The 27,506-nt window shown below is 44.5% G+C and overlaps 1 protein-coding gene across 4 annotated transcripts in view; it reads left to right on the top strand.

Annotated features, from left to right (window-relative positions):
- Positions 1–27,506, top strand: part of THADA (THADA armadillo repeat containing) — a 314,824-nt gene that overhangs the window by 205,681 nt on the left and 81,637 nt on the right. For all 4 annotated transcript variants that reach the window (XM_060026719.1, XM_060026718.1, XM_060026720.1 and 1 more), the window contains one exon: positions 9,905–10,020. In XM_060026719.1, coding sequence (XP_059882702.1) covers positions 9,905–10,020 — 116 coding nt within the window. The remainder of the gene's footprint in view (positions 1–9,904; positions 10,021–27,506) is intronic.

The following is a 27,506-nucleotide window of genomic DNA, read 5'->3' on the forward strand; positions in this document are numbered from 1 at the left end:
ATTAGTAAGTAATTGTGGTTATTCAAGAATGAAATAAAGATATTTTTTCTTTCAACTTACGTGTATTATTTTTTCAAAAAGTTGTTAGGGCATAAATACTTATTAGGTTGTTTGGACCTAACTACTTAATAAATGGAACTGTTAGGTATTTCTTTTGGCCTAGGGGCACCATGAAAAGATTATTGAGGTGCTAAGGGTGCTATGAATGAGGAAGTTTGTAACTCCCTGGCGTATTTCATTCAGTTACTTTCATTTTTGTTAGTAATTTGCAAGAGCTTTGTTCCTTAGGGGCATTGGCAAATATTTTACCCCTGGTTTACCTGTACTTTGGAATATTCCTAGTAGTTTTTGCTGTACAAAAGATTTCAGTTTTTATGTTCAGTTTATGTTATAAATACATCTTTCTTTACTTTTTATTTTTTTACATTCATGGCTTTGTGTTCATTCTTAGCCTGTTTTTACCTAAAGACTGTAAAACATTTTCCTGTTCTCTTCTACTATTTTTATAGTTTCTTTTTTCTTAGCATTTGATTATTTTCTCCATCTTGAATTTATTTCAGTGCAAGGATTTGGGTACAGATCCAAAGAACTAGTTGGTTGTCTTAATACCATTTATTGAATAAATCAATCTTTTCACTACTGCTTAAATGTCACTTTTATCATCTTCTGAACTTCCAGGGAGTTATTTCTGGACCTTCTATTCTCTATCCCTCCTACAGCGCTTACTGTTTTCTACCTTTAATTTTAGTTACTTATGTATATATCTTATTTCATGCACTAGATCATAAGCTCTTTTTATATTGATTTCATCTCTATGTCCTATAGCTGTTTTCTTTTCTCTTTGACTTCTCTCCCTCTCTAAATCTTTTTATTAAACTTCTGTTATAAAATTTTAAATATACACAAATGTAGACAGAATAATATAATAAATCCCATATACCCATCACTCAGCTTCGACAATTACTGATTCATGACTAATTTTGTTTCATTTATACCACTGCTAACTCTCCTCTTTCGGTATTGCGTTAACTGTCTTGACTGAACAAATTACCAGTTTTATTTTTCATTAATGAGTTTTGCTACATCGGAGAGTTCCTTATTGATCTCAGTATTGTCTTTAAGGAAACTCAGTAGTTTGAGGATCCAGATATTAGAAAAGATAAATTATCAAGCATAATCAGGCTTCTCCTAAAAAATTTAAACTGGGATTAATTTTACAAATGAATAATTCATAATTTGAAAAGTGTTATACATAGCTCTTCAGAAATGTGTCTGTATTCTAAAGCTAGAAACTCTTTAGTTGGAACAGATTTTTTTTTTTTAACTTTAATACATTTATAAATTAATTTATTTATTTATTTATTTATTTATTTATTTATTTATTTTTGGCTATGTTGGGTCTTCGTTTCTGTGCGAGGGCTTTCTCTAGTTGCGGTGAGTGGGGGCCACTCTTCATCGCGGTGCGCGGGCCTCCCACTGTCGCGACCTCTCCTGTTGCAGAGCACGGGCTCCAGATGCACAGGCTCAGCAGTTGTGGCTCATGGGTCCAGCCGCTCCGCGGCATGTGGGATCCTCCCAGACCAGGGCTCGAACCCGTGTCCCCTGCATTGGCAGGCAGATTCTCAACCACTGCGCCACCAGGGAAGCCCTAGAACAGATATTATATCACTGTTTTGGAAATTGTTAATTCTTTATAAGCAAGCCTTTGTTTGTATGTTGGGTTAAGACTGACTACCTCTAAACCTCACCCTTACCCAACAACTCGGGACCCTTGACACTTCTTCTGGGTGATGGAACTGCTCACTGCACTGTCAGATTTGGAGCACAAGGCCAGAAATGATCCAAGACAAATGTATACTCACTCTCTTATTAATACTGTGTATTTCCCCCCAATCCCATTGTGTGGGGAGAGTTTAGAGAGATGGCTCTTAGCACCCCAGCTGCAGCTGCAAATACAGGTTCTGCTCCTGCCACCCTGGCAAGGGGGCAGGGTGCAATTCCACATCAATACGTGCTCTGTTTATTGAGTCTCTCTTTCTGCCAGACAAAGCTGTATATCCCTGGAGTCCAGGAGCTATGAAGAACAGACATAGCCCTTTCCTTCAATGAGCTATGCTCCAGGAAAGGGAAATTGTGGATCGATAACCATGACGACAGGATTTAAAAAGTTAAAAAAAAGAAATGAAATGAGCTGTTGGGCCCTGAGGAGGAAAGTCTTAGGGTGGGGATAGGAGGTGGTTGATGAAAGCTGAGGAAGGCTTTATGGAGGAGGTGGTATTTAAGCTGGGCCTTACAGTATGAATGGAATTTCAATAGGCAGAGCTGGAAGAGGTGTGGGGAGAAATGGAAGGAACATCCTGGACAGAAAAGCATTGTCAGGAATGGGAAATCATCCCTCGTGGCCACATAATAGGTCCATGAAGTGGAAGAAGTAGGAGGTAACACTAGAAAGGTAGGTTGAGCCTTCCGTGGCCAGCAGATTATTTTAGGACACTGGAGATCATTGAAGGATTTTGAATTTGGGAGTGATACGATCAGGGCTTGGCTTTAAGAAGAGTTGCCTGCAGCCATGTGTAAAATAAGTTTTGGAGGCAGAGACCTGTCCTTTCAGTTGTTTTCATCATCTAAGTGTAAGGTCTTTTGGTTCCTGAACTAGAACAGTGGGAGTGTTACTAGAAAGGAGGGGATGTGTTTGAGACACAAAGTGAAGTTCCAGACCCCTGCAGACTTTGTGTTTTTGTACATTTTAGTCTTTAAAGATATTCATGGCCTGTTTCCCAAGCCAGAGTCAGCCAGGAAGTAATGACACTTTGTAATTAGCATCTTTTTCCTGGCAGCAGCAACACAAGGCAGCTAAGTGTCACCTTTTGGGAATTCTCCCAGACCTTTCTAAGGATCTGTCCTCATCTGATAAACGGGTTGAGGTTTGGGGAGAGTAACCACTTGAAATGCTTCCTGACCTGCCCTCCGGCCTAAGGTTAGATGGGTAAGTAGCCGTGGGTGGCACATGCCCACTAAGCCCATTCTTGTAGGGATGACCAGTATCCAAGGGTCACGCCTCCAGTCCACCCTGTGACCCTCCAAGGCTGGTAACAAAGAGGAGTGTGTGGAGCTCTCTGTACAGCTGACACAGGCAGGCACATGCGCCCGGCAAGCACTGTGCTCTGCGCCACGGGACCCAGAAGCCCGTGGTCTAGTTGAGGATAAGATGAGTGCGCCTAAAGCAGGAAGTCAAATCCTCAGCCACGTTGTAATGATTAGAAGTGGCATATAAGTTAGAGAGCTCTTCTCTCTCTTACTTTCCCAGCTTCACCCTCACCCCAACACACATACATAGAAACACAATCTGCCTTTTAAATAATTTTTGATATATCCGTTTCCTGGCAGTCATAACGATTAGGCATGTTTCTGTGAATTAGAAAGTTTAGATTCCTCCTTCAGCCATCTCCCTTCTCACCCCACCTCCTTTCAGTCTGACTTAAAGCCATAAAATACTTCTGCCTGCCTCCCTGCCTTTAGTTCTGTTTGTATGAATTAAGTCGACAGGATAAATATTCGCATTCCCAGCCACAGGCTGAAACAATGTTTGCCTGTTCTGCCCAGTGAGTTGAGAAGAAAAGGGGGCCTGACATCACCCTATACTGTACATTCCCGGCATAGATCATTTATTTAAGTCCCTGAAAAAATACAGATGTTTTACCAGCCGAAATAAAATCCTGTGTAAACACTGGGCTTGGAAAAATGTGGCTCTGACTTAGCTTTGGGGGTTGGAGCAGCCCGGGGAGAAGGCCAGGAGGCAGAAGAGCAGATACAGAAATTTTATACTCGGCTGAATGTGATAGGGGCAGAAGTGTTCGCCCCCAGTCTGCATGCTGCACTAGAAGACCAGACTTTGTTTTTAAGGAAGTACAGCTGCAAAAGGGGATAAATTTGTTGATCTTTGGAGTTCGGGATTATTCCTGATTATGATACCTTCACCTCATTTATATCTGACCTCTGAAATGAGCATCCCTTTTCTTATTGGGGCTGTCCTTTCGCATGGCCTGTCTAACCTGGTCCTGTTATTGCTGGATCCTGCTGGTTTTTGGAGCTCAGCTGCTGTTGATTTTATAAAGGGGAAAATTGCCTGGAAGCCATGCTTAGTGAAGAGGAAAACCCATCTCAGCGTTGCATTCCCAAACAGCCATATATCATCTTGATCTTGTCTAACACAAGTCACTATTTTAGTCCAGCAGCATAAACCAGACATACTTTACTGGTGCAGCACAAGTTTTTTCAGGGATCTGCCTCATGACTCTTTTTGGGCCTGTGGCATTTATTCAAAGAGCATTACATTTGCTCTGTGGAGTCACTTTTAAGATTCAAAGCTGCCAGCATGGACCCCATGCTTTACACAGATGCTTGGGGCTCCCCTCAGTCTCTCTGTGTTTAGAGTGGGGATGGGGGTGGGCAGAGGCTAACTGTTCTCCAGACTTTTCTTAGATCCTCCTGGAGTTTCATTAAGTCTTTTGCATCTCAGGGGCAAGAAGTCTTAGTCCGCTCTAGCTGCTTCCTGATCACCCCCTCCTCGGGGCAGGTGTGACCAGCTCATCTCTGGGCAGTCCCAGGCCTCCTGTGATAGTCATGGGTGATGATGTTGCTTTGCACTTGGTTGTTTTCTGTGTGCTTTTTGTCTCTTTCTGACCGGGTCACAGCTGTTTAAAGTCAATAAAGCTTTCTCCTGTTGTCTTTTTTTTTTTTTTTTGCTGGACACACCCCTAAGTCCACTCTAACCTTTCTCCAAGGGGCCTGCTATAGCTGGAGGTCACCAACAGTCTTGGTCTGTCCCAGTGTGATTATTAATAGAGCTCTTTTTCACTCTCAAAAGAATTCCTGATTTGGAAGATAAATTACCCTAACAAGCCTCACATGGATATTCCTGACCAAACTCATTAAATCCCCCTCCCTCATTCCCAATCCTGCCGCATATTCTCGTGATCCCTGTCTTGAAGCATGGCCCTCGATCCCCAGCTGCCTGAGGGAAGGTCTCCTTCCTGACCCTCAACTCCAGGTCTAGAGCAGCTGCCAAGTCCTGCTTCTTCAGCCTCCAAAACATCTCTCAAATGTACCCTTTCCTCTGCATTCCACTGCTGCCATCGTTTAGATTGGGGAGGAGTGATGGGGGGTGTCACAAAAGCAAATTGTCAGATCTTCTCATTTTTCAAAAGAGTTTAGACATCAGGGTGATTCTGATGTGAAACCTCCCAATTCATAAATGATGATTTCAAAATACTGTGTAGGCCGAATGAAACATCTGCAGCCACTTTTGGTCCACGAGCTCTTCTTGGTTTCCAGGCTCCAGTTTCAAACGTCACCTTTTGTCTAGACTGGCAGTAGTCTCACTCACCCTGCCCCTTCTGGTCCAGCCGCCTCACTGCCCCTGGCCTTTTCTTTCCGCATTACAGATCTGATCACATAAGAGCTCTGTCTGAGGAGGTCTTTGCTGTCTCCAGAACAGAATGCACATCCCTCGATGCTGCCTTTGAGATCCTTCTTTGTCTGACTTGACCCATCTCCAGCTGTGTCTCCTGCTACCCTACGCACACCCTGGCTGTGATATTGTTACACGCAACTATTTGCTGTCCCCTGAGCAGTCCCAATATTTTTTTTTACTTAACGGGTTTTTTTAGAACAATTTTGGATTTATAGAAAAAGTGAGTACAAAGAGTTTCCATGTTATTCCTCTCTTCCCCAGCCCCTCTCCCCAGTTGGCTTATTAATAGCATGCATTAGAGTGGTATGTTTGTTACAATTAATGAACCCATATTGACACATTATTATTAACTAAAGTCCATAGTTTACCTTAAGGTTCATTTTTTTGTTGTTGGCAATACCAATGTTTTAATACTCTTTAACAGTTTTTAATAATTCACTTTCCTCTGCTTGCATATTCTTTCCCCAATTCTGGCAAGATTCTTTTCAAGGCCAAATATGAATCTCATATTTGCAAATATGATATTCCTGCAAAGCCATCTCTGTTTATTTTTGGAATGGGGGCTGGAAGGGAGGGAGGAGACAGAAAGAGAACTAGCATTTGGATCAGGTGCCGAGCGTGTGCCAAGTACTCTACATATATATTCTTTAAAATCTCTCTACAGTCCTGTCAGATAGGTAGACATTATTATACTCTTTACTGCGAGGAAACCGAGGTTAACAAGTGGCCCAAAGCCCCACAGCTAGGAACTGGGTTTCCACCCAAGTCCTCCTGGCTCCGAAGGCTGTGCTCCTTGCCCCGCCCACAGGGCTACATTCTTACTACTGGTCCAGCCTCCCTGCCTTCCCCACTGGATTAGGAATCTACTAGGGTTAGGAATCCACTGAAGTGAGGAGTGCGTATTATTCAGCTCTGTGTTTCCGCTCCTAACATGGGGTTGGCACCAACAGCAACTCACCAGACCCATGGGCACGTGTCTTAAAGGCAGAGTTAATACAGGAAGGGGCATCCAATATCGACATCAGTTCAGCAAATGCTTGTTGAATTCCTGCTCTGCACTGGATGTGGTGAAGGGTGAGGCCACGCATAAGAGCAAAGTGATGGCGATGCTATCGTGCAGGTTATAAATCCCAACCAGGCAGCATCTGGGAAATGATTGGTTTTCTGTTTATCTGCAACTAGAATGTAAGCTGCAGGAAAGCAGGGATTCTATGTGTTCTCTGCTGCAGCCCCTAGGACAGTGCCTGGTAATAATAGTTGTTTAATAAATATTTGTGGACTGAATGTTGGAATCCTGTTGCAAATTTGAGACACGTAAAGTGACACTAAACTTCTCAGAGTTCTCCTGTTCTCAGTCATCATCCTCCGGTCTGGCAGCTGCAGTTTCTCTGTGTTTGGTTTGATACAGTCCTGTATTATAGGCTGTTTCCAAGTTATCCCAGGCCTGGGCTTGACCACACTCTTTGCCCAGAAGTTCTTCTGGACCAGAACTTCAGGAAAGGACGGGAGGAGGATGAGCTGCCTCACCCCTACTGTCCTTTCAGAGCTGATGGACAAATGATCCTTCCTGGGAGCTGCCTGGAGCTCCCGGATCTGACCTTGGACCAGAGTTCCAGGGGCCTGGCCTCACTTTTGGACTGAATGCAAAGGATGGCCTCATTTTTCTTGAGAGAATTAAACCCAGCACTCTTTTTTTTTTTTTTTTTTGGCCACCCCATGGGGCTTGTGGGATCTTAGTTCCCCGACCAGGGATTGAACCTGTGCCCCCTGCAGTGGAAGCACAGAGTCTCATCCACTGGACTGCCAGGGAAGTCCCAAACCCAGCACTCTTAATGCCATATGAGGGTAATCATATTTTCAAATATTTTCATTAATTATCTTGAAGGAAAAAGTTATCTCAAACATAGTAACCTGGGGCTTCCCTGGTGGCGCAGTGGTTAAGAATCCGCCTGCCAACGCAGGGGACACAGGTTTGAGCCCTGGTTCGGGAGGATCCCACATGCCGCGGAGCAACTGGGCCCGTGTGCCACAACTACTGAGCCTGCGCTCTAGAGCCCACGAGCCACAACTACTGAGCCCGCGTGCCTAGAGCCCATGCTCTACAACAAGAGAAGCCACCGCAGTAAGAAGCCTGTGCACTGCGGCGAAGGGTGGCCCCCGCTCGCCACAACTAGAGAAAGCCCACTCACAGCAACGAAGACCCAATTCAGCCAAAAATAAAATAAATAAAATAAATTTATAAAAAAAACAAAAAACATAGGAACCTGTTTCATACATTTGCTCATAAGCCTTTTTTCTCCTCTCCCCTCCCTCTGGCTTCTCTGCTCCTTCTCCTCCCCTGCCCCCTGTTTTGCTTGTCTTCTCTGACCCTGTCTTTCACTCGTATTACTCTGTCTCTCCTACGTGCTTATTTCCACCGAGGTTCTTCTAAGCGTACCTCCCCCTCCATTTGTTCCATGTAAATAGATCGCTCTCCGTTCCTGGTGAATAACCAGGATCACAATTGTTGTCTGGTTTGTGCCCAAGGTGACAGAATTGATGGACTTGTAGGCCGATTTTCATAAACCAGAGCTACCAAGCGTTTCAAAAACAGCCTTGTTTTTGCCAAGTAAGGTGAGCAAATATAGGACTAAGTTTAAACATCCATCAGGAGTTATTTTTGAAGTGATTGCTTCTAAATGAGAGGCGTTTGAAAATCTCACGGCTTTCTTTACAAGTAAATTCCAAAGTCATGTATTTTGCTGGTGTCTGCTGATTAATTATAATCCTGTGACACCATGAAAAGCCCTGGTGGTTGGTTTTGTGCAGCTGTGGAGAGAAGTAAAGCTAGGCCCAGTGGCTTTGCCAGCTCTTTCAGGATGCTGGGGATTCGGGCAGAGGGAGGTAGTCTTTTCACTCTGGCAGTCATCGCATAAGAACAGAAGCCCCGGCCAGACTCATTGCTCCAGACTTCACGACGGGCGGTGTGAGTCCCTGTGGGGAGTGCGGTGAAGTAGTGATGGTTGATCGGTTGCTTCTGAAATAACAGATCAATTATTAGAGAAAGCATTTGCAGTCTCCACATGGGGACTTGTGTGCCTTCTCCTGTACAATTACTTCCATTTAGGAAGAAAAAAATTTTTAATAGCAGTTACATAAAATAAGTAATCAAAATTTCCTTTGACTCTCTAAACCACAGGTGCTCAGCATATAGCAGATCTCTGACCCGGGAAAACCTGCCAGCTCATACCCATTTAGAGTCTGATGACTCTGGATCTCTTATCTTGGCCTCTTGGTTTTCCTCATTGCTTCCTTCTGTATTTAACTCTCAAGTCCCTCACTGACAGGAAAGAGAGAAGAAAAAGTTGAATCTTGTTACTTAGGTAGAATCATGTGCCGCTCTGGTAAAGGATACAATAGGGAAAGAAAACAAACTGATGATTAAAATAGACTTTCCAAGTTCTTGATGTGTTTATCTGTGCTTGCTTTGCTCCACCCTCCTCCTCCCCTTGATAAGGGCACTGAAGGATTTCTCTGACATGTCTTTTCCCTTGACACTGGCTAAGGTCAGTGGATCCCATTTACGCCCTTGTCCACTTTTGTTCTCTGCTGCAGGTTTGTACTTCTCACAAAGGCCTTGTTGATGTCATCACTGAGTGAACCCAAGATACACTTACGTGCACGTGCCAATGCGCGCGCACGCGCGCACACACACACACACACACACACACACACACACGGCCTATGGCACGTGCTTGCTGGAATTGTGGCCTTCATTCTAAATATAGGCTGCTGGAGAGATACAACAGGATTTGTCTTTCTCTGCTTAATTCTGATATATAATGTCATGCAAGAATAAGAAAGTGGGGTGTGTCTGCAGTGCTCCCTCGGCTCCTGACATCTCAGGGAAGATCTAAAAAACCTAAATAGTTTACAGACATCACTGTCCACTGTTTGCGAAGGCAAGCATCATTGCGGCCTGCTTCTTTAGCCAAGCATGTTGTGATAAACCCCAAACCAGATTAGACTCACAGACATTTGATTTTTCCTGTGTAGTAAGATTTTGACTTTAAAAAGTACTTTTTTTTTTCCATATGAGACTGCTAAGATAGAGAAAGATGTTTGCATTTCTTTGCTAAAATCAATTTATAGGTTGTTTGTAACTAATAAGCTCTTGGCATCTAATGACTGGTCACAGAGTAATCTTCATTTTTTGGACTTGTGCGAGGAACCCAGAGCACAGGTACAGATGAAAGACGTTGGTTTTTCGCCACCTGCTGTGTCCTCCAAGACCAACATGATTTTTCTGCAAAGAGACCAGAGCCACATTTTGCAGGTGTCTGTTTTCTTTGAGGGGAATGTTTTAAGGAAACCTAAAAGGGAGGAACTGGACATTTAGGAAAAATATATTTTCACAGCAGGATATTGCTTTTTCTCTTTTTTTTGGTTTAGGTTTTTCATTTGTTACAAGCCTTCTCAGACTCCAAATACAGAATGAATACATACTTTCAGCAGGAGCTGGCTGACGTCGCTGTTTGTACTAAAGCCAAAATCTGGCTGGCCAAGAGGTATGTTAAAGCCCCACGTGAGCATGGAGTTATCAGGGGTTAGGAATACATTGGAGAAATGCTGTTTCTAGTTGTGGGAGTTTTTTGTTTTTTGTTTTTTTTTTTTTGCGGTATGTGGGCCTCTCACTGTTGTGGCCTCTCCCGTTGTGGAGCGCAGGCTCCGGACACACAGGCTCAGCGGCCATGGCTCACAGGTCCAGCAGCTCCGTGGCATGTGGGATCCTCCCGGACCGGGGCACGAGCCCATGTCCCCTGCATCGGCAGGCGGACTCTCAACCACTGTGCCACCAGGGAAGCCCCTCGTTGTGGGAGTTTTAAAAGTCACTGGCATGAGTTTTCTAAACTTATTGGAGTATTTATCTCTTTTTTTTTTTTTTTTTTTGCGGTACACGGGCCTCTCACTGTTGCGGCCTCTCCCGTTGCGGAGCACAGGCTCCGGATGCACAGGCTCAGCGGCCATGGCTCACGGGCCCAGCCGCTCCGCGGCATGTGGGATCTTCCTGGACCGGGGCACAAACCCGTGTCCCCTGCATCAGCAGGCGGACTCTCAACCACTGAGCCACCAGGGAAGCCCAGGAGTATTTATCTTTTTTGAACTTTGGGTTGTGGTAAAGAAAGAAAAATATTTTCTTGACAATTTTTCTAAAACTGCTGTGTGGCTGGGGTCATGTAATATGGCTTTTTATCTGTCCACCAATCAGCTTGTTTTTATGAATACCTGCTATGTGCCCAGCCCTGTGTTAGATATCCTAACAATGAAAGGCAGTAATTGACTAAATCATGTGGTACAAACTATCAGGTACCATTGCAGCTCAGAGATGAGAGATTGATGTTAGACTTGAGCAGCTGCAGAGGGGCCCAGAGCAGGTGAATAAGAAAACGACATGCAAATTGCCTTTTTGGGTAGGTAGTAGAGAAGATTGAATAAGCAAGGCAAAGGAGAGTGGATACGTTTTTTTTTCTTTTATTCATCCTTGCCATCGTTAGTTTTTTCTGAAACTTAGAACATTTACCATGTGAAAGATGGAGCAAAAAGAATTTCTCAATTTCTCTCGAATACACAAGGAGTCCTCTCTGTAACACTCTGTTCAAAATCTGTGTTACTGCAAGGGCCTCCCACCCACTGCTACATCCTCTGTGATTCTGGGAGAAGGGGGGTCCAGCAGAGGCCCATAGGCTACCACATTCCATGCTGTGGTATATTGCCTTTGATTAATAATTAGTATGTTGGTTGTCTAACATAACAGCCTCTTTTTTATTTTTCAAAAAATGTGCTTTTGTTCACTTTTGTTGGTCTCCCATCTTATATGGCAAGACAAGCAATGGTTAATGTGAGACCCACAAATCAGTGTAATTCAACAAAGTCTTGTGAGCGAGCATAGACTACACGATGGCCGCTGTGTTAGGAGATGTAGGGATGCAAAGGTATAGAAAGAATTAGTCCTGGCTTCAAGGAGCTCCCATCCAGGTGGTGAGAAGATGTGTAAATAAATAATTTTCATCGAATATGGTGAGTATGATAACAAATGTATGTAGTAGGTACAGGAGTAGCCCGGCATTTGGAGGGTGGATGCCTTCAAGAGTTGGGAATTTTGCCAAGTGGCCAGGGTAGGGCAGGGTGTTCCAGGCTCAGGGAATGTCATAGGCAAAAACATAGCAATATGAAATGACATGGTGAGTGTGGAGAACTAGAAAGAAGTTAGCTCTTCTGAAACCTAAAGTATAAGGTATATGTAGCAGAGAATGGGGCTGAGGAGATATGTGGAGGCCGCTTGGTGAAAGGAAAGCAACCCAGTGAAGAATTCCTCAGTGGGTAGAGATGTGAGTCTCCATGTTTGTCTAAACACCTGTATCTTTGGCCAGAGATAGTGATGGGGAAATTCTCTAGTATCTGAAATGCCAGTAAAGTGATGGTTAATGGTTAGCCTCTCATTTTTAGTACGATTTTTGTTTTCTCTCTTTTATTTAGAGAACAGGAGTTCATTGACTGTTCATAAACTGCTCCCCTGAGCCTAGTATCATTTGGCTTCTGTGTGGCTTTTAGAGAACTTCCCAAGATGGCTTTTTTGAGAGAACAAAGAATTGTGATCATATTTGTACTCTCATCTGTTTACCAATTAGTAGGCCTGGTCCTCGTAGCTATTATTTCTGGGGATCAGGAAGTCAGGGAAACGATCCTATTGAAACCCCTGCTTCCAGCCAGGACTGCCCCAAGACAGAATCTGAATCTCCTGTTCTTAAAGTTCTATAAGGAAGGAATTTCTGCCCCCTTAGTTTGCTACCCCTGATAGAAATTCATCATCTGTTGGCTTCCTGAGTCAATTCCTGCTTGTTGGCTGGGAAGGAGGAGATAGAGTAATAGGCCAGCGATCTGAATGGGCCTTCATGTTGTGCAGTTCCCTGTGATGGATGACAAAGCTGCCATCAGCCCCGTCTTCAGCTGGAGAAGTCCCCCTGGCCTTCTAATTGCACTTAGAAAATTGCAGTTTTCTAATCAGTCTTTTCATTATTGTCTGCATCCACCCTTCCCCCCCCATTCTCTGATTTTCCTCCATGATTTTCCAGCCCTAGAAAACAAAGGCATGAATCACTGAAATTCACTGGGTTTCCACCTTCTTTGCCCAGAGTCCAGGAAAGCCACTTTTATGTTTCCAGTACAGTCAACTCTTTATTATCCAAGTGTGAACTTTACACTCCGTGGGTGGTCTGTTAACACCAGGCTTCCTCTTGCTCCCCAGTTCACTTTTACCATATTAAGCAGGATGTGTTCAGAGCCTGGAATAGAGTTTGAAAGGAAAACACGTGGCCAGAACACAATGTATCCCAAAGCCACGTGTCAGTTTTTCTGGATTATCCACGTCACTGGCAGGATAACTTTGAGTTTCCTGAATAGGAAGGTATAGAATCAGATATACGTGATGAAGCCTCAGCCTGTTGCACGCCTGCCCTGCCCTTGAGGTCCTCAGAGAGTGTTGTCCCAGAAGATGTTTGTCTGCACCGGGAGCCCCATGCTCAGATGAGCCACTTATGGGTCCTAGTGGGCCCTTCTCAAAGCCAACCCCTGACTTACATTCTCACATTCTTTTCCCCTGAAAACCATTACAATGCAGAGCATTCCAAATTTGGCTGCTGAAGACGTTCCTTTATGTCCATAGAAATTTACAAAAGAAAGAGGAATAAATGTTCTTTTGTGCCTACTAAGGATTTTCTGTATCTTTTTAGTATAGCTTGAAATGTCAGTGTTATTGCCAAAAAAAAAAAAAGTCGGTTTAAATTTTAGCACTAACACCTTTTTCCTTCTTCAATTTATGTTGATCATTAGCTTGAGTTTATTCAGTCCAGTGTGTACAAAAACATTAGTGAGAATGTAATTTATTTATTCCCCAAAAAGGGGTTTAAAAAAAAAGTACATTGGAGCCATTGGATGACCAGTTCCGTTTTTAAATTTTTAACCCCGAAATTGAGGGCATATAAAATAAAGACTTTTGTTATATATTTGTGTTTTGACTTCGCAAGATTAATAGGGATTTATATGAGGTGATTAAGCAATAGCCATGGATTTGTTGGGGAATTTTTGGTGATGAATGGCCAGCTGGCAACATGGCCCGAGTAGGGGACTGGGCTTCTGCTCTTACAGGCCGCTTTTCATTCCAAGATGTCAAAGCCTTTATGGAAATCAGCTGGTTAATCCTTCAAGTCCCTTCCTTCCCCTTTTTCCTCCATCCCTCTCTCCTCAATCCAGTTTACTGTCTCTCTCCTGGTGCAAAGGCAGTTTACCAACTACTGAAGGAGAACTAAGCTGACCCAGGCCAGAAACTGAGTGAAACTAGGGGTCAGCTGGTGGCCTGGCGAGGCTGACTGTGGGAGAGGAGGTCAGTGCAGCCCCGCTCGAGGCCCTGGCTGCTGCCCTTGCTACAGATTCCAGCTCTTCTGTCCCAGCTGGATCACAGGTCCCACCTGAATAGGAAGGACTTTTAAAAAGCCCTGTCAAGTAAGAGAAAGAGGAGAAAAGATTTATTTACTTTGATTGAGAGTTGGAATTACTGTTATTTTGGGCTTAAAATTTTTCAGAAATCAATTCAGTTATCTAGCGTCTCCTTTGGTTATAAAAAGAAAAACCTCTGTGTGTGTGTGTGTGTGTGTGTGTGTGTGTGTGTATGTGTGTATGTGTGTGTCCTTTTAGTAAATGTGGTAAACTTAATGGACTGTCAGATTCCATGCAATGGATGATGTGATGACCAAGAAGAAAAATGAGTCCTACTGAATTTTTTTCACATTTTTTTCTTGACTGTCAGTGTAGTTTGTGCTCATCATAGAAAATTAGGGAAAAGAAGAGAATATAAGTCTACTCTTACCAACATCTAGTGGAACCCACTGTTATTGGTTAACAGTTTCATGTTATTTACTTCATCTTTCTTCCTATGCTTTTTTAATGTAGTTGAGATTATGCTGTATATGTGTAAGCTGTAGCTTACTTTTTCCATTTAACAGTATCGTGAAAGCATTTGCTCTTATTGAAAACTCTTTATGGTGTAGCTGCTATGGAAAATAGTATGGTGTTTCCTCAAAAAAATTAAAAATAGAATTACCATATGATCTAGCAATTCCACTTCTGGGTATAGACCCAAATTAATTGAAAGCAGAATCTTGAAGAGATATTTGTACATGTTCTAGTTGCATTATTCACAATAGCCAAGAAGCAGAAGTAACCCAAGTGTCCATTGATGGATGAATGGATACGCAAATGTGGTATATATGGACAATAGAATATTATTAAGCCTTAAAAATGAGGGAAATTCTAACACACAGTACCACATGGATGGACCTTGAGCACATTATGCAAAGTGAAATAAGCCAATGACGGAAAGACAGATGCTACATGATTGCACTTATGTGAGGTTCCTGGGGTAGTCAGATTCAAAGACTCAGAAAGTAGAATGGTGGTTACCAGGGGCTGGGGAAAGGGAAATAGTTAGTGTTCAACTAATAGAGTTTTAGTTTTACAGTATGAAAAGAGTTCTGGAAATTGGTGGTACACCCATGTGAATGTGCTTAACACTCCTAAACTGCACACTTAAAATGGTTAAGATGGTAAATTTTATATTATGCATATTTTATCACAATTTAAAAATTTTTTAATAACAAACATTAAAAAAACTCTTTGTACGCTATCATTCCTCTAAGGTTATCGTCCTGACTTCTTATAATAATTTTTTCTTTTTTGCTTTGCTTTCTACTTTTACTGTCTACGCGTTGCCAAAAGTAAATTGCTTTTTGCCTGGTTTTGTAATAAGAAAAATATCTTTGAAAACATCACTTGTTAAAGGTAGCATATTTTTGTCACCTGAATAATCAGGCATTAAGTTTACCTTACCATTGTTCCATTACTGGCCACTCAAGTTTATTTCCCATTCATTCAACAAATATTTATTAAGCCCTGCTGTATGCCAGGCTATATTAAATACAGCAACTGCTTATTAAAACCCCTACTTTAGTGTAGAGAGGGCGACAAAACAGAGTCTCGTCAAATAGAATCATAGATCTAGAACTTTAGAACTGGAAAGAATCATAAAGTTTGTTGTAGTCCACTCCCATCCCCATGCATATGGGAAAGTTCAGCCCAGAGAGGTTGGGGGATTTGCCCATTTTCACACAGCTGACCAGGGTGTAACAACTACCTGACAACAGCTAACGTTTGTGGAGAGCTTAACTCCCTGCTCCTCATTGGGTTCTTTCCGCTGGACCCCATTGCTTCCATCTATCCAGTGTTTTTACGTCAGGGCTTTGAATGGTGATAACTGAAGCATTTTCTAGAACAGTGCTTCTCAGATCTGCTCATGAATCACCTGGGGGCCCCTTAAAGTGAAGACTTCCCTTCAGTAGGTCTGGGGTGGAGGCTGAGATCCTGCTTTTCTGACAGGCTTTAAGGTGATTCTGATGCTGCTGGTTCTGAGACAGTATTTGAGGGCCAAGGGTCAGAGAGCCAGCCCCTGTGAGCACCCAGCTCCACCCCGCCCGTTGAAATACTCCCATCTTCACACCCTCATTCTCAGGGCTTGTGTCTGGAGCTTGGAGCCGTGGGAGAGGGTGAGGCTCCTGAAGGGGTCAGCCCAGAATCCTTCCTCCATCCACCTGGGATGACCTGCACTGAGGGGGACCGCATGGCCCCAGTGCTCTCTACGGGAAGTCCACACTCCCTTGTCCGGGCAGCCATCCCAGTGGACTCAGTGCCTGGGGTAGGACCCAGGCTTTGTTGGCATGCAGTGAATATTTATCATTTTGAAAAATAACAGTCTGATATTCTGGTGAGAAAAACAGCCTCTCAAGAATACAAGAACAGGTCCCAAGGTTACTAGGAAATCAACCTTGGGAAATAAATTTTTGAATAAAACAGTGCTGATGGAGGGAAGAGATGATGGAGGGAGCTTATGTTTGTTGAAGACCTCCTCTTTGTGCTGGATCTAATGATTTGTTACCCCAAGTTAATTCTTATTTGCAGAAAGTGTTAGCTGTATGATCCATGCACTTCCTATCCCGCTTCCCCATCAGTGCTCCTGGCGCCCCCTTGTCACTCCTCCGTGTGCTTCTGCATCTCCCTAGTACTGCCTTCCCTGTCCATCCCATTAGCCATACTCTCATGTGCTCTCCCCATTTTCTCTACTTCTTACTGGTCCCCCCACTAAGCTGAGGTGGTGTGAACCTGGAAGCCTGGGATTTAAATACATAAGGAAAATATGCTTATAGAGACAAAGCTAGGGCTGGCTTTTGTGTGGCAATCCCAGTTCTGCCACAGCAGGTTCTGTGGCTAGCTGCAGAAGTCCTGGTTTAGGGTTCTGTTTTGCTTTACAGCTGAAGACAGCAGTTATTTTCTAACCGCCAGATTTATTCACACGAGAGACTCCACTTCCCAGGCAGGAATCCTGGGACTTAGGTCTGATTCCATTTTCCCACTGTCCCTTAGCCCTTCCCAAATCCCTCGTGCCTTCTAGACCAGTCCTCTCCCCAGGCAAGAGGTCCTTCTTTCACAACTGCTCCGAGGGGCCCCAGCCCTTTGCCACAGCTGCAGGTTGCGTTTCATTCCCATGCTGCTGAAATGAATCCAGTCGGGGTGGGTTGTTAAAATATTCAGATGATCATGTGGCATTTTAAGGCTATCATTTGTGGTCCCTGCCAAAACTTTAAGGGAAGCAAGCCTTAACAGGGATGGTTACTTACATAGCAAGTTTCCAGGCATTGCTGGGGGTTGGGTTTGCTTTGGGTTTGTTTCTTCTACGCTCTTTTTCTTTTTTTCAAAGTAAAAGTTTCCCCAGTACTCCCCTGCCCCCTTTTTAATTGCTTTTCTTTCAACCCCCAGATTTTATTGGGGAGGGAGATTCTCATCAGGACCCCTCTTTAATCCCCCAGCTCAGCCTATTCAAAGTCTCTTTGAGCCTCACACATATTTGAATGATGAGAGAAATGAAGTTGGTGTATTTTAGACCCAAACTTGTTGACATTTGTTCACTTCCCTTTCAGACTTCTCAGGAATGTTCAAGGTCATGATATCTCGGGATGAGATCCTGTTTGTATTTTTAAAAACAGAGAGAGACATTAAGTTAGCACATTTCAACCCAAAGCAATGGACAAGGTGCAAAACATTTTCTTCATTGGATATTCCGTTTAAAAATATGTTACGTCTTAAAAGAATAAGCTGTTTAAGAAGTGAAGCTTGAGAATATAGGATATACTTCTTGTTGACAGACCAAGCTTATGGAAACTAGTCAGGTAAAAGCAGTCAGAAATGATCAGTATATTAAACTGTGCCTTTGAATAAGTTGCCCAAGATCAAAGCTTCTTCCTATTGCGGTGAGAAATAAAGATAGTTTGTTTATGCAACTGCACATCAAGAATTCAACCCCCAACTTTCTACTTTTAAATATAGAAATCTGCAGACCTAACCTAGAGGTAGTAATTAGTTTGATAAAGGGCTCAGAAATATCTGTCTTGCTCCACTTGTAGCTGTTGGCTTCCTGGGGTATTGTTGTTGGAAGATTTGGGCAGTGTTGTCATTGCCCGGCTTGCAAGGGATGCAGGCTTTAAATGGCCTCAACACATTTTCACAGTATTATGTAAAACTCTAATATAGTGGGTTATTTTTTTTTTTTCTTAGCATGTGACATGCTTCATCTTTTGGGTAAATCAACACCTTGGTTACCTTCACTGAGCCATTCCCAATGAATCCAAGCCAATTCAGATTCACAGACAGTACAAAGCAGTGTCATAGGCACAGTGGGGAACATAGAGATGAGTGATATTGTCCCTATTTCAAAAACCAAGTGAATAAGACAGGTGTGGATTTAAGTAACTGTAAAGAAGTAAGAATTTAGTAAGTGCTGGAATGAGGTCAGACTGTATCACAGGAGCCAGCTAGTAGGGGTTGGAATGTCAAGGATGTGTTGGAGAAGGGAGAAGTCTTTAAAGACTAGGTGAGATTTAATTGTTGGATAAGGTTAATTTTCATAGATTGGAGAATAAGTGAAGTTATAGTGGTATAGAGCCTATGTTGCTAAGTAAGTTGTGAAGGTCTCATTGCCCAAGTACAAAGGAAGGAATCTTAGTACAGTGCTCAGCATCATGGGGACCACCTAGGCATATATAATTAAGTCTGTATTATTGTCAAAGTTTAGCTATGATCCAGTCTAGTTGAAAAGAGCTTATCCATGTGAAACAACCAACAATGACATTCATGTAGAATTCTAACTCTGTAGTACATATAATAAGTATACGAATTCAAAAAAGAATGTGGACTGGGATAGCCAGGGAAGGCTTTCTAGGGGAGTTAGGTATTTGAGCAGGGTCTTAGAGCATGGGTGTGATTTGGAAACGCCAAAAGTGGTGAGAAAAGAGCATATCAAGATGGTGGACAGTATGTACAGTGGCACACTGTTGGAGAAGGCATTTGCATGTGGGCCAGTGGGGGATTAGAGCTGGAGAAGACGTGGTGTGTTTGGAGAGCAGTGCAAGATTTGATAAGAGACCAGTTGTGGCAGGCCTTAAATGTCAGCCAGAGGAATTTGGATCTGATCCAAGAGTTAAGAGGAAGTCAGTAAGCTCAGGCTTACACTGGTAAATAGGCTGCTGTCTCCATGCTCATGAGATACACTGAGGGGTGTGTTAAATCTCTCCAGCCTCTCTCAGTGATGGACAAAATCTCCAGCCCCTCGGGGAGGCTAACAAAAGCTCCCTAGTAGCAGTCCACCAGCTCCGTCTGGCACTTGGAGGCCCCTGTGGCCTGCCTGGGCAGCTAGAGTTGGGAATAGAGGTGCTGCTTGTGTGCATTTTAGACTTCATGGCTATTGTCTGTTCAGCGTTGCTAAGAAGACCGTAGAACCACAGCGTTTATAGCAGGAAAGGGAATTTAGAGATCATCTAATCCAGTGGAATCCTTTCTTCAAACAGAAGCTTAAGTGGAAGTTCAAGATGTTCAAGATAATAGAGATGGCAAATACGTTGCAAGTTGAGATGGGGGCCTGGAGGCCCACCCACATAGCTTCTCAGCCATTGGGAGCCCCAAAAGGGACTCCAGAGAGCACCCTGACTCCCTATTTCAAAACAGAGATCTAATCCAAACCACTATCTGTAGACAGGAAAATAGACACAAGGGGGCAAGTGACTTCTTCCTACTTGACAGATGTGTCTGGCTCCGAAGATAGCCCAAATTAGGGATGTATTCAAGAAATAGCAAATTTGTTTCCTGCCTCTTGATTCTCTCGCTTCCTCTGCTGCAGCCTGATCATCCTCACAGAAAATACCACAACCCCAGGCCCTTGAGCTGCCCTCCTTGGATAGGGCACCATGCACTAGACCTTATTGCCATCAAAACTTTGCTATTCTAGATTCCCCTTTCCTCAGAAATCCACTCTCAGCTGGCTGACTGCCACTTGGTATGACCAACAAATCATGCTCACATGTTACCAAGTGCTAATGTGTAAATAAGTTAATTTTTCTGGGTAGTACAACTGTTTTTCAGTAGTGATCTTCTGGAGGCAATGCCTTTAACTCAAGTCAGTAACTTGGGGGCAGGCTTTCAGGCAGCACACAGACCTGGCAGGAGCACTTGTTGAGGCCTCACTTGACTTCCTGCTTCTCTGTCCTCATACTGAGCTGACTTAGCCTTGGTGCATTTGTCCTTTGTGGCCAGCTTCGGGCTGACCCTAGGAAGGCTTGTGGGGCACGTGGGCAGGTCTCACGTGAATGGGCCAAGGGAGCGGACTTGAGAGAGACCCTCCGAAGCCTCATTGTCGTCCTTCCCCTCAGCTGCCAGTGATGCCCAGGTTTCCTCAGCGACTGGACTGTCCTGCAGGCCTCTGGAAATAGCTTCCCACGCACGTTCGGGAGCTTATTCCCCCTTGAGCCGGAAGGGACCCTCACCAGCCCAAAGGCCCTGTGTTCCTGGGTGACCACAGGGAGGGTCACTTGGAGAGGCACTGGGTGAGTGGAAAAGCCTCTAGCTGTGAACGCACCTCCCTGAGGTTGAGGGAGGCAGGGTGCACTCGCGGGTAGTAGGTCTGGGTTCTGGCACCTGCTCAACTACTAACCAGTGATGTGTGGCCTCGAACTTCTTTGGGCTTCAGTTTTTGTCTGTAAAGTTGGAAGCTCCAAAATGTGCAATAGGTGAGGGTGGGGAAGGACATGGTGAGTAATGGGTATGCAGGTACAAAAGAGCTAAGCAAATATAGGGAATATTTATTGTCAGGTAGCTAAGTCTTTGTCTGCATCATCAGCCATGTTGAAGCAGCTGTGCTCAGAGCCTTGCTCTTCACCACACTGGTGACCAGGACACAGCACCAGAGTGCGTGGCTGCAAACCGAAATACCCTAATTGTTTGGCACAGGGTCTCACTTTTCATCTGATTGTGTTTGGGACACACGGATACAATTTGTCTAGAAAACCTTGGTTCTATTCTTGGTTTTTGCCCCGATCTTGGATAGGTCACTTGAGCTATATGAGCTACCTTGTTGATTTATAAAAATGAGAATAATAATGCCTACTTTTCTTCTCTCTTAAGAATCTTTTAAAGATAAAATATTTTTTGAAGATAAAACTTTTTTTTTTTTTCTTTTTTTGCGGTACGCGGGCCTCTCACTGTTGTGGCCTCTCCCGTTGCGGAGCACAGGCTCCGGACACGCAGGCTCAGCGGCCATGGCTCACGGGCCCAGCCACTCTGCGGCATGTGGGATCCTCCTGGACCGGGGCACGAACCCGTGTCCCCTGCATCGGCAGGCGGACTCTCAACCACTGCGCCACCAGGGAAGCCCGAAGATAAAACTTTTAATAAAATGCCGTTGATATTATTATTATTGCCAAGGCTAATTTCCAAGTGTGTGCTTTGCCAGGTTCACATTAGCAGAGTTCTGACTGGACTGTTAGAAATTCTCACCTGTGATCTACATGCAGACTTCTCACGCAGCTTCTAGAAGTGTTCATTCACCTCACTTAATATATCCTATTTTAATAATTCTAGGAAGAAAGTAAGGTTGAAAAGAAAGGGGACTTCTGTTAGCATTTTATATAATAACTGAAGCTATATATCCTCCAAGCCCCAAACTGTACAATAAAAGTTTTCTTGGATAATACTTTTCTCCCATAATTCCTAGCACATTGCTTATTAAGTTATTAACCAGCAATTCCTCTGGCAGCATATTAAACTTTACTTTTAAACAAGTCACAGAAGGGGGGAAACATGCATCTCTCATAAAAGGAATAAAAAACATACACCCTCTAAAACGGTTTCTTCAGGCTTTGAACAAATCCCAAGCCCCACACAAGGTCCCTTTTTCCTCATTCTGTACACATAACTTGAGTGTTAGTACATTAATGAGAAAAAGATGCCTAATAGAAAGATGGAAAAATATGAGGGCCTCTGGGGGTGTGGGAGGCTCCCTGGGAGTCCTCTGAAAAGGCAGGTGAGCTTTCATGGAGGGAAAGGCAAAGCCTTGGCATTGAGCTTGTGGGGTTCCTCTTGAGCAGCGGCACTCCCAGGGAAGCAGAGGCGGCTGTGGCTTCGACCTTGACCTAAGAAGTGCCCCAGGGCCTTGTGCAGACTGCCTGGGCCTGCCTTTGCGGAGTGCCGACCCAGAACCTTGGTAAAGTGATTATGGCCCCCTGTTTTCAGATTCCGTCCCCCAGGGACAAAATCAGCCTTTCCAGGGGCGGCCCCATGTGCTCTGTAGCACATGGCTGGACATTTGGTCCCTTTCTGGACAGACTCACAGCTCATGGTCTCTTGCTCTGTGCATGACGACTTGGTAAGAATTCCTTACGAATTGGTCAACCACCAGAGCAGGGCACGAAGATGGCTTCACTTTAAAAGGAAAATCCAAGTAGGAGGGCTCTGGGGCAGCTTATACATGTGGGTGTGAGTATAAACACTTGCAAAACTCCAGACCAAGAATGGCTGGATGGAAGTTGGAACATAACCATAAAAAAGCAGCTCTGCCGTCACCCGCCTCCCCTCCCCCAGGGGAGGGCAAGGTAAACGAGCAGTCCCGGGTAGCCAGTCGGGGCCTGCGTGCTGCTGCCAGCTGGCCCCTCATGCAGATCTGAATTCTGGATGTTACAGCGGGGGAAAATAACTTGTTTAAAAGTATATATTCTGCAATTCATGACCGTTTGGCATCTTGGTTTAAACAAATCCCTTATTGTTTCTCCAGGAATGCCGTATGATGTTTGCTTGGCTGGGAGCTGTGGTGAAAATGGAAGTCAGAAGGGAGAGAGGGGTTCTTTTTATTTAATTTACACTTCCACATTTATATGACTTAATGTAGCCTGCCTCAGAGAAGTACCTCCTGCCTCCTAACCACAGCAGCTCTTCCTTTTAAAACCAAATGTAGGGAGAGACGGCGTCTGGTCTGCAGACGGCTGCCCTGTCGCAGAGTCTCAAACTGCCGAGGACTACAAAGATGGCCAGCGGGATCTCTGGGAGACCAGAGGAAGGTCAAAAAAATAGCCCGTCAGGTCAGCCATTCAGACTGTCCTCAGAGGCTGTTCTCTAATGGTTAGTCAGGGAAGGTTTCCTAGAGGACAGGCTTTGAAGTGAGTTTTAAATACAGGACACGGCGTGGCTAGACATGTGTCCAGTGGGGGGCCATGGCAGGGCGTGGGAACACGTTATAGACTATTTCCCTCCTCCCTCTTCTACTACTTTTCCGCTCTCTTTACCTTCTCTTCTCCCCCAACCCCCGGCCCGGCTTCTCACCTGCCTTCTCACCTACTTTCCCTCTCTTTTTTTGGGTTTTCTTCTTTGCAGCCTATTTCAGGCCCGGTGGTGGTCCCCGGGATATTGCTTCATTAACTCCACTGCTGGCTCCACAGTGAGAGGCTGCTCGTGCTTTGTACTCATTGTGGTAGAGACCAGAAGTGACCTGTGTAGGAGTGAGCCCACGTAGGAGCCCAGATTAGAGGAAGAGCCCACAATGGACTGTGATGGGGCCCTGCCAGGACTCACGACCCAGAGTCATTCTAAGCCATCAAGCTGGCCAGCTGCACCTATTTCATTTTCTGGTCTTCATTCTTCCCGGCATGTGGCAAGCATGTTCCCACCTTTGTATCTTTGCTCCAGTGAACTCTCCTGCCTGGAATTCCTTCTTTCCATTCACTAGCCAAATCCTTCCATGTCTCCAGACCCCTCCTCCATGACATTCTCTAAAACTGTTTTTTGTGTGTTTTGTTTTTCTCCACATACCCCCCCCAAACACACACACACACGCACACGCGCACACGCGCGCAGCCATAAGCTCTTCAAGGCCAGAACCTTATCCCCTCCCTCCATTTCTGTTCCAAGTAGGATGTCCCCCATGGTGCTTAGTAAAGGTTTCTAGATTCATAAAGTTAAGCCATGAGTCTAATCAGGATTCTGCGGGAGTAATTCCCTGGAGACTGGAGTGACCTTAGACCCTGACTCTGTTGAAGTCCAGATATGGTCTCCGGACTTAGAGACCTTAACAAACACTAGTGGCCTAAAGCCAGAACAGCTGTTTTCAGCCCACTGAGTATGGCAGTGAATTCTTCTGGAAGAGTTTTGTATGTCCAAAGTGAACTGTTTCTTCCAGGGAACCCACCAAGGCTTCATGCTAATGAGCAGGGATCCCAGCCTTCCAGCATGACTTGGATCGATGGGGTGCCACTAGCGCTTCAACCCTTTGGAGCTTTTGGAGCTCTTAAAGGTCACTCCTCAGCACTCCCATTTGGGGCATGTCACCCATCCGCTGTCGTTTCCTGCTGTCCCTTCTCTTCCACATCCTCTTTGCACTTCTTGTTATTCTTCAAACATGTCACATGCTGTCATCTTTGGACATGGTGCTTCCTCTGCTGGGGTCATTCTGTCCACGGTCTGTCTCCCAGACTCCCCCTCATCCTCCAGCTTTGCCAAGGCACTTCTGGGCTCACCTAGGCATTTCCCCCTTCCCCATCCTTAATTTTCACTCTGTCAACCCTTCCTTTGGACACCCATCATACCATATGATTGGTTGTGTGTTTCTGTCACTAAACTAGTGGCTTTCAAGGTTTTCTGACAGCCACTCACAACAAGAAATACATTTTACAGATGACTTTGTACTCTGTGTGTGTGTGTATATATGTGTGTATATATACACATATATACACACATACACACACCTATGAAATCTTGTATAGTTTGATATTTTACTGTCTATGTAACATATGAAAAGTCTGCAAAAAAAAAAATGCAACAGAGAGAGAATTTACTCAAGATTTATTCGAGTATTCAATTTTGGGAATGTTAGCATTCGACATATCCACCATCATTTTGGATATCAAGCATACCCCACTGATACCATTCAGTATAATAGAGGGTGACTTATAACCTGGAAAAGAAAAAGAAAGGAGTTAGACTAAATCAATCAATATCTTTACTTAAAATTATTACATTTTATAAATTATATCATATCAAAGATAATTTATTAAAAATTCTTTCTGGGGCTTCCCTGGTGGCGCAGTGGTTGAGAGTCCGCCTGCCAATGCAGGGGACACGGGTTCATGCCCCGGTCTGGGAAGATCCCACATGCAGCAGAGCGGCTGGGCCCATGAGCTATGGCCACTAAGCCTGTGCATCTGGAGCCTGTGCTCCGCAACGGGAGAGGCCACAACAGTGAGAGGCCTGTGTATCAGGAAAAAAAAAAAAAAAAAAAAAAAAAATCTTTCTGGGCAAGGATTTTATAGAAATCCTGTGTATAACAAACAATTTAAGGGAATGATGCTTACCCTGACTACTTTAATATACTGGGATTATATTTTCTTCATCTCTCCCTCCTTCCCTTCCCTAGCTAGCTCTCTCCTTCCTCCTCCATCCCCCTCTTCTTCTTCCTTCCTTTCTTTCTCTTATGCTGGTCACCGCCTACTAGTTTATTTCATAACTAACAAAATGGATCATAACCTACAGTTTGAAAAACACTATTCAGGACTCTAAGTTCCTTGAGGGCAGTGACTGTGTCACTGAAGCATTTCATCTTCATATTTCCATACCCTGGCACTATTCCTGGCTCTCAGTTTCCTCTTAGTAAATGTTTTCTGAATGAATGGGCTGCAGTTAAAAAGCTCTGCAGCCACTGGAATTCCGGAAGGGACAGGAGAAGTGAATAATTTATCACAGACTTCCCAAGAGCTCCTGCTGTCCTCTAGACACTAGGACCATTGTGGATGAGTCTGGGAAGCCTTCCTGTCTCGGCCCTGCCTTCTGCCTCTCCCAACTTCCAGGAGAGAGGGCAGGAGGTTTAATGAAGTTCAGAGATCAGGTTCTCAGGTGGGTGTTTGTCAAGGGACAAATGATAAAAAGAGTGGAAGAAAGAATTTTAACAAGCCCTTCATTTCATTTTATATATGTAAACTTAGTCCTCGTAGTACCTGATTCCTGCTACTCCTTCTAAAACCACTATTATGCTGTTTTTCAGCCCATCTGTTAGACCCTGACCACTCCTGACTTTTTTCGAACACTCTAAATCTTTATTATACCATGCCCCATGCCAGGATTTTTCCATTTGGGGGAAGAAAAAAATCCCCAAACCCACCAAAACCCTGTGGCTTGGTTTCCTGTCCAGCTGGCTTGCTCTTTCCCAGGATTTTATTCCCATCATCAAAGTGGCTTGACAGACCGAGAACAAACCTCTGGCTCACCCTGAACTCACAGCGTACCATTTCCAAGTCAGAACAAACATCAAGTAATAGGGAGAGAAAAAGAAAGAGAAAAAAAAATTATTTTCCTGACTTAGAAGCCAGTTCAGAGTGAAGCCCAACTCTGATTCCAGACGGCGATGTTCTGAGGCTGAGGCTGTGGCTGTCCTCGAGGGTGGAGCCTCGAACAGTGGACTCCAGGCCAGAATTTCTCTCCGAGTCAGTCTCAAAGGAGAAGCCATGGATGGACTCCTTTGTAGCCCCAGATCCTCTCTGTTTCCTGGAATCAAGAGCAGCAGCCTTTGAGGGAGCCTCCCATGATCTCGTTAGACTACGTTAGACTTGGCCTAGAGCCTCACAGTTATGGGAGCAGTCAGAGTGGTCCCTGCGGTGTCCCAGGAGGCCTGCAAGCTCGGCAGCCTGTGCCAGGTCAAGAGAAGATGCAGGGCTTCCCTGGTGGCGCAGTGGTTGAGAGTCCGCCTGCCGGTGCAGGGGACACAGGTTCGTGCCCCGGTCCGGGAAGATCCCACATGCCGCGAAGCGGCTGGGCCCGTGAGCCATGGCCGCTGAGCCTGCGCGTCCGGAGCCTGTGCTCCGCAACGGGAGAGGCCACAACAGTGAGCGGCCCGCGTACCACCAAAAAAAAAAAAAAAAAAAGAGAGAAGATGCAGAACACTTCAGCCTGGCAGGGGCTTTAAAGATTGCCAGCCTTTCCTCCCTATTCATTTAGAAATTTAAAAAATATATATTAACCTAGCTAAAAATCTCATGGAAAGTAGGCTTGAAACCCTGTAGGGTCAGGGGTAGGAGGGGAGGCCCCTGAGTTCCTCCAGACTTGAAAGTCAAACCAGTTTCCCAAAAACTTCCCTTGATGGTTCCATATGGCTTCACCAGCAGAAAAACATCTAGGGTGAGAAGCTATGACTCTATGAGGCCAAATGGAGCAAGGAGCACACCAAGGAGCACCAGTTAGCACGGAGTATCCCAACTCCTGAAAGCCTGGCTTGCCTCACTCTTGTTTCCACCTTCTCAATACATTCTCTGTCTTCCCAGACTGGTCTCTCCAGGTCCCTGGACAAGCCAAACTCATTTCTTCCTACATCTATTGCCCCCTCTCAAAATCCCCTTCCTTGTCAACTTTGTCTATCTAAATTCTTCCCATCGTTCACAGTCCAGTTGGAATTACATCTTCATAAACCCATTTCCATGTCTCCAGTCCACCCTAATATGTTCTTTCCCTTAACTCCTTACATCCTGTCCTGAAGTTTGTCTTTGTTTCTGTCTCCATAATGAGACAAAACTCTCCGAGGTCAGAAATC

The sequence above is a fragment of the Delphinus delphis genome, chromosome 12 (genome assembly GCF_949987515.2).
Source record: "Delphinus delphis chromosome 12, mDelDel1.2, whole genome shotgun sequence".
NCBI lineage: Eukaryota > Metazoa > Chordata > Mammalia > Artiodactyla > Delphinidae > Delphinus > Delphinus delphis.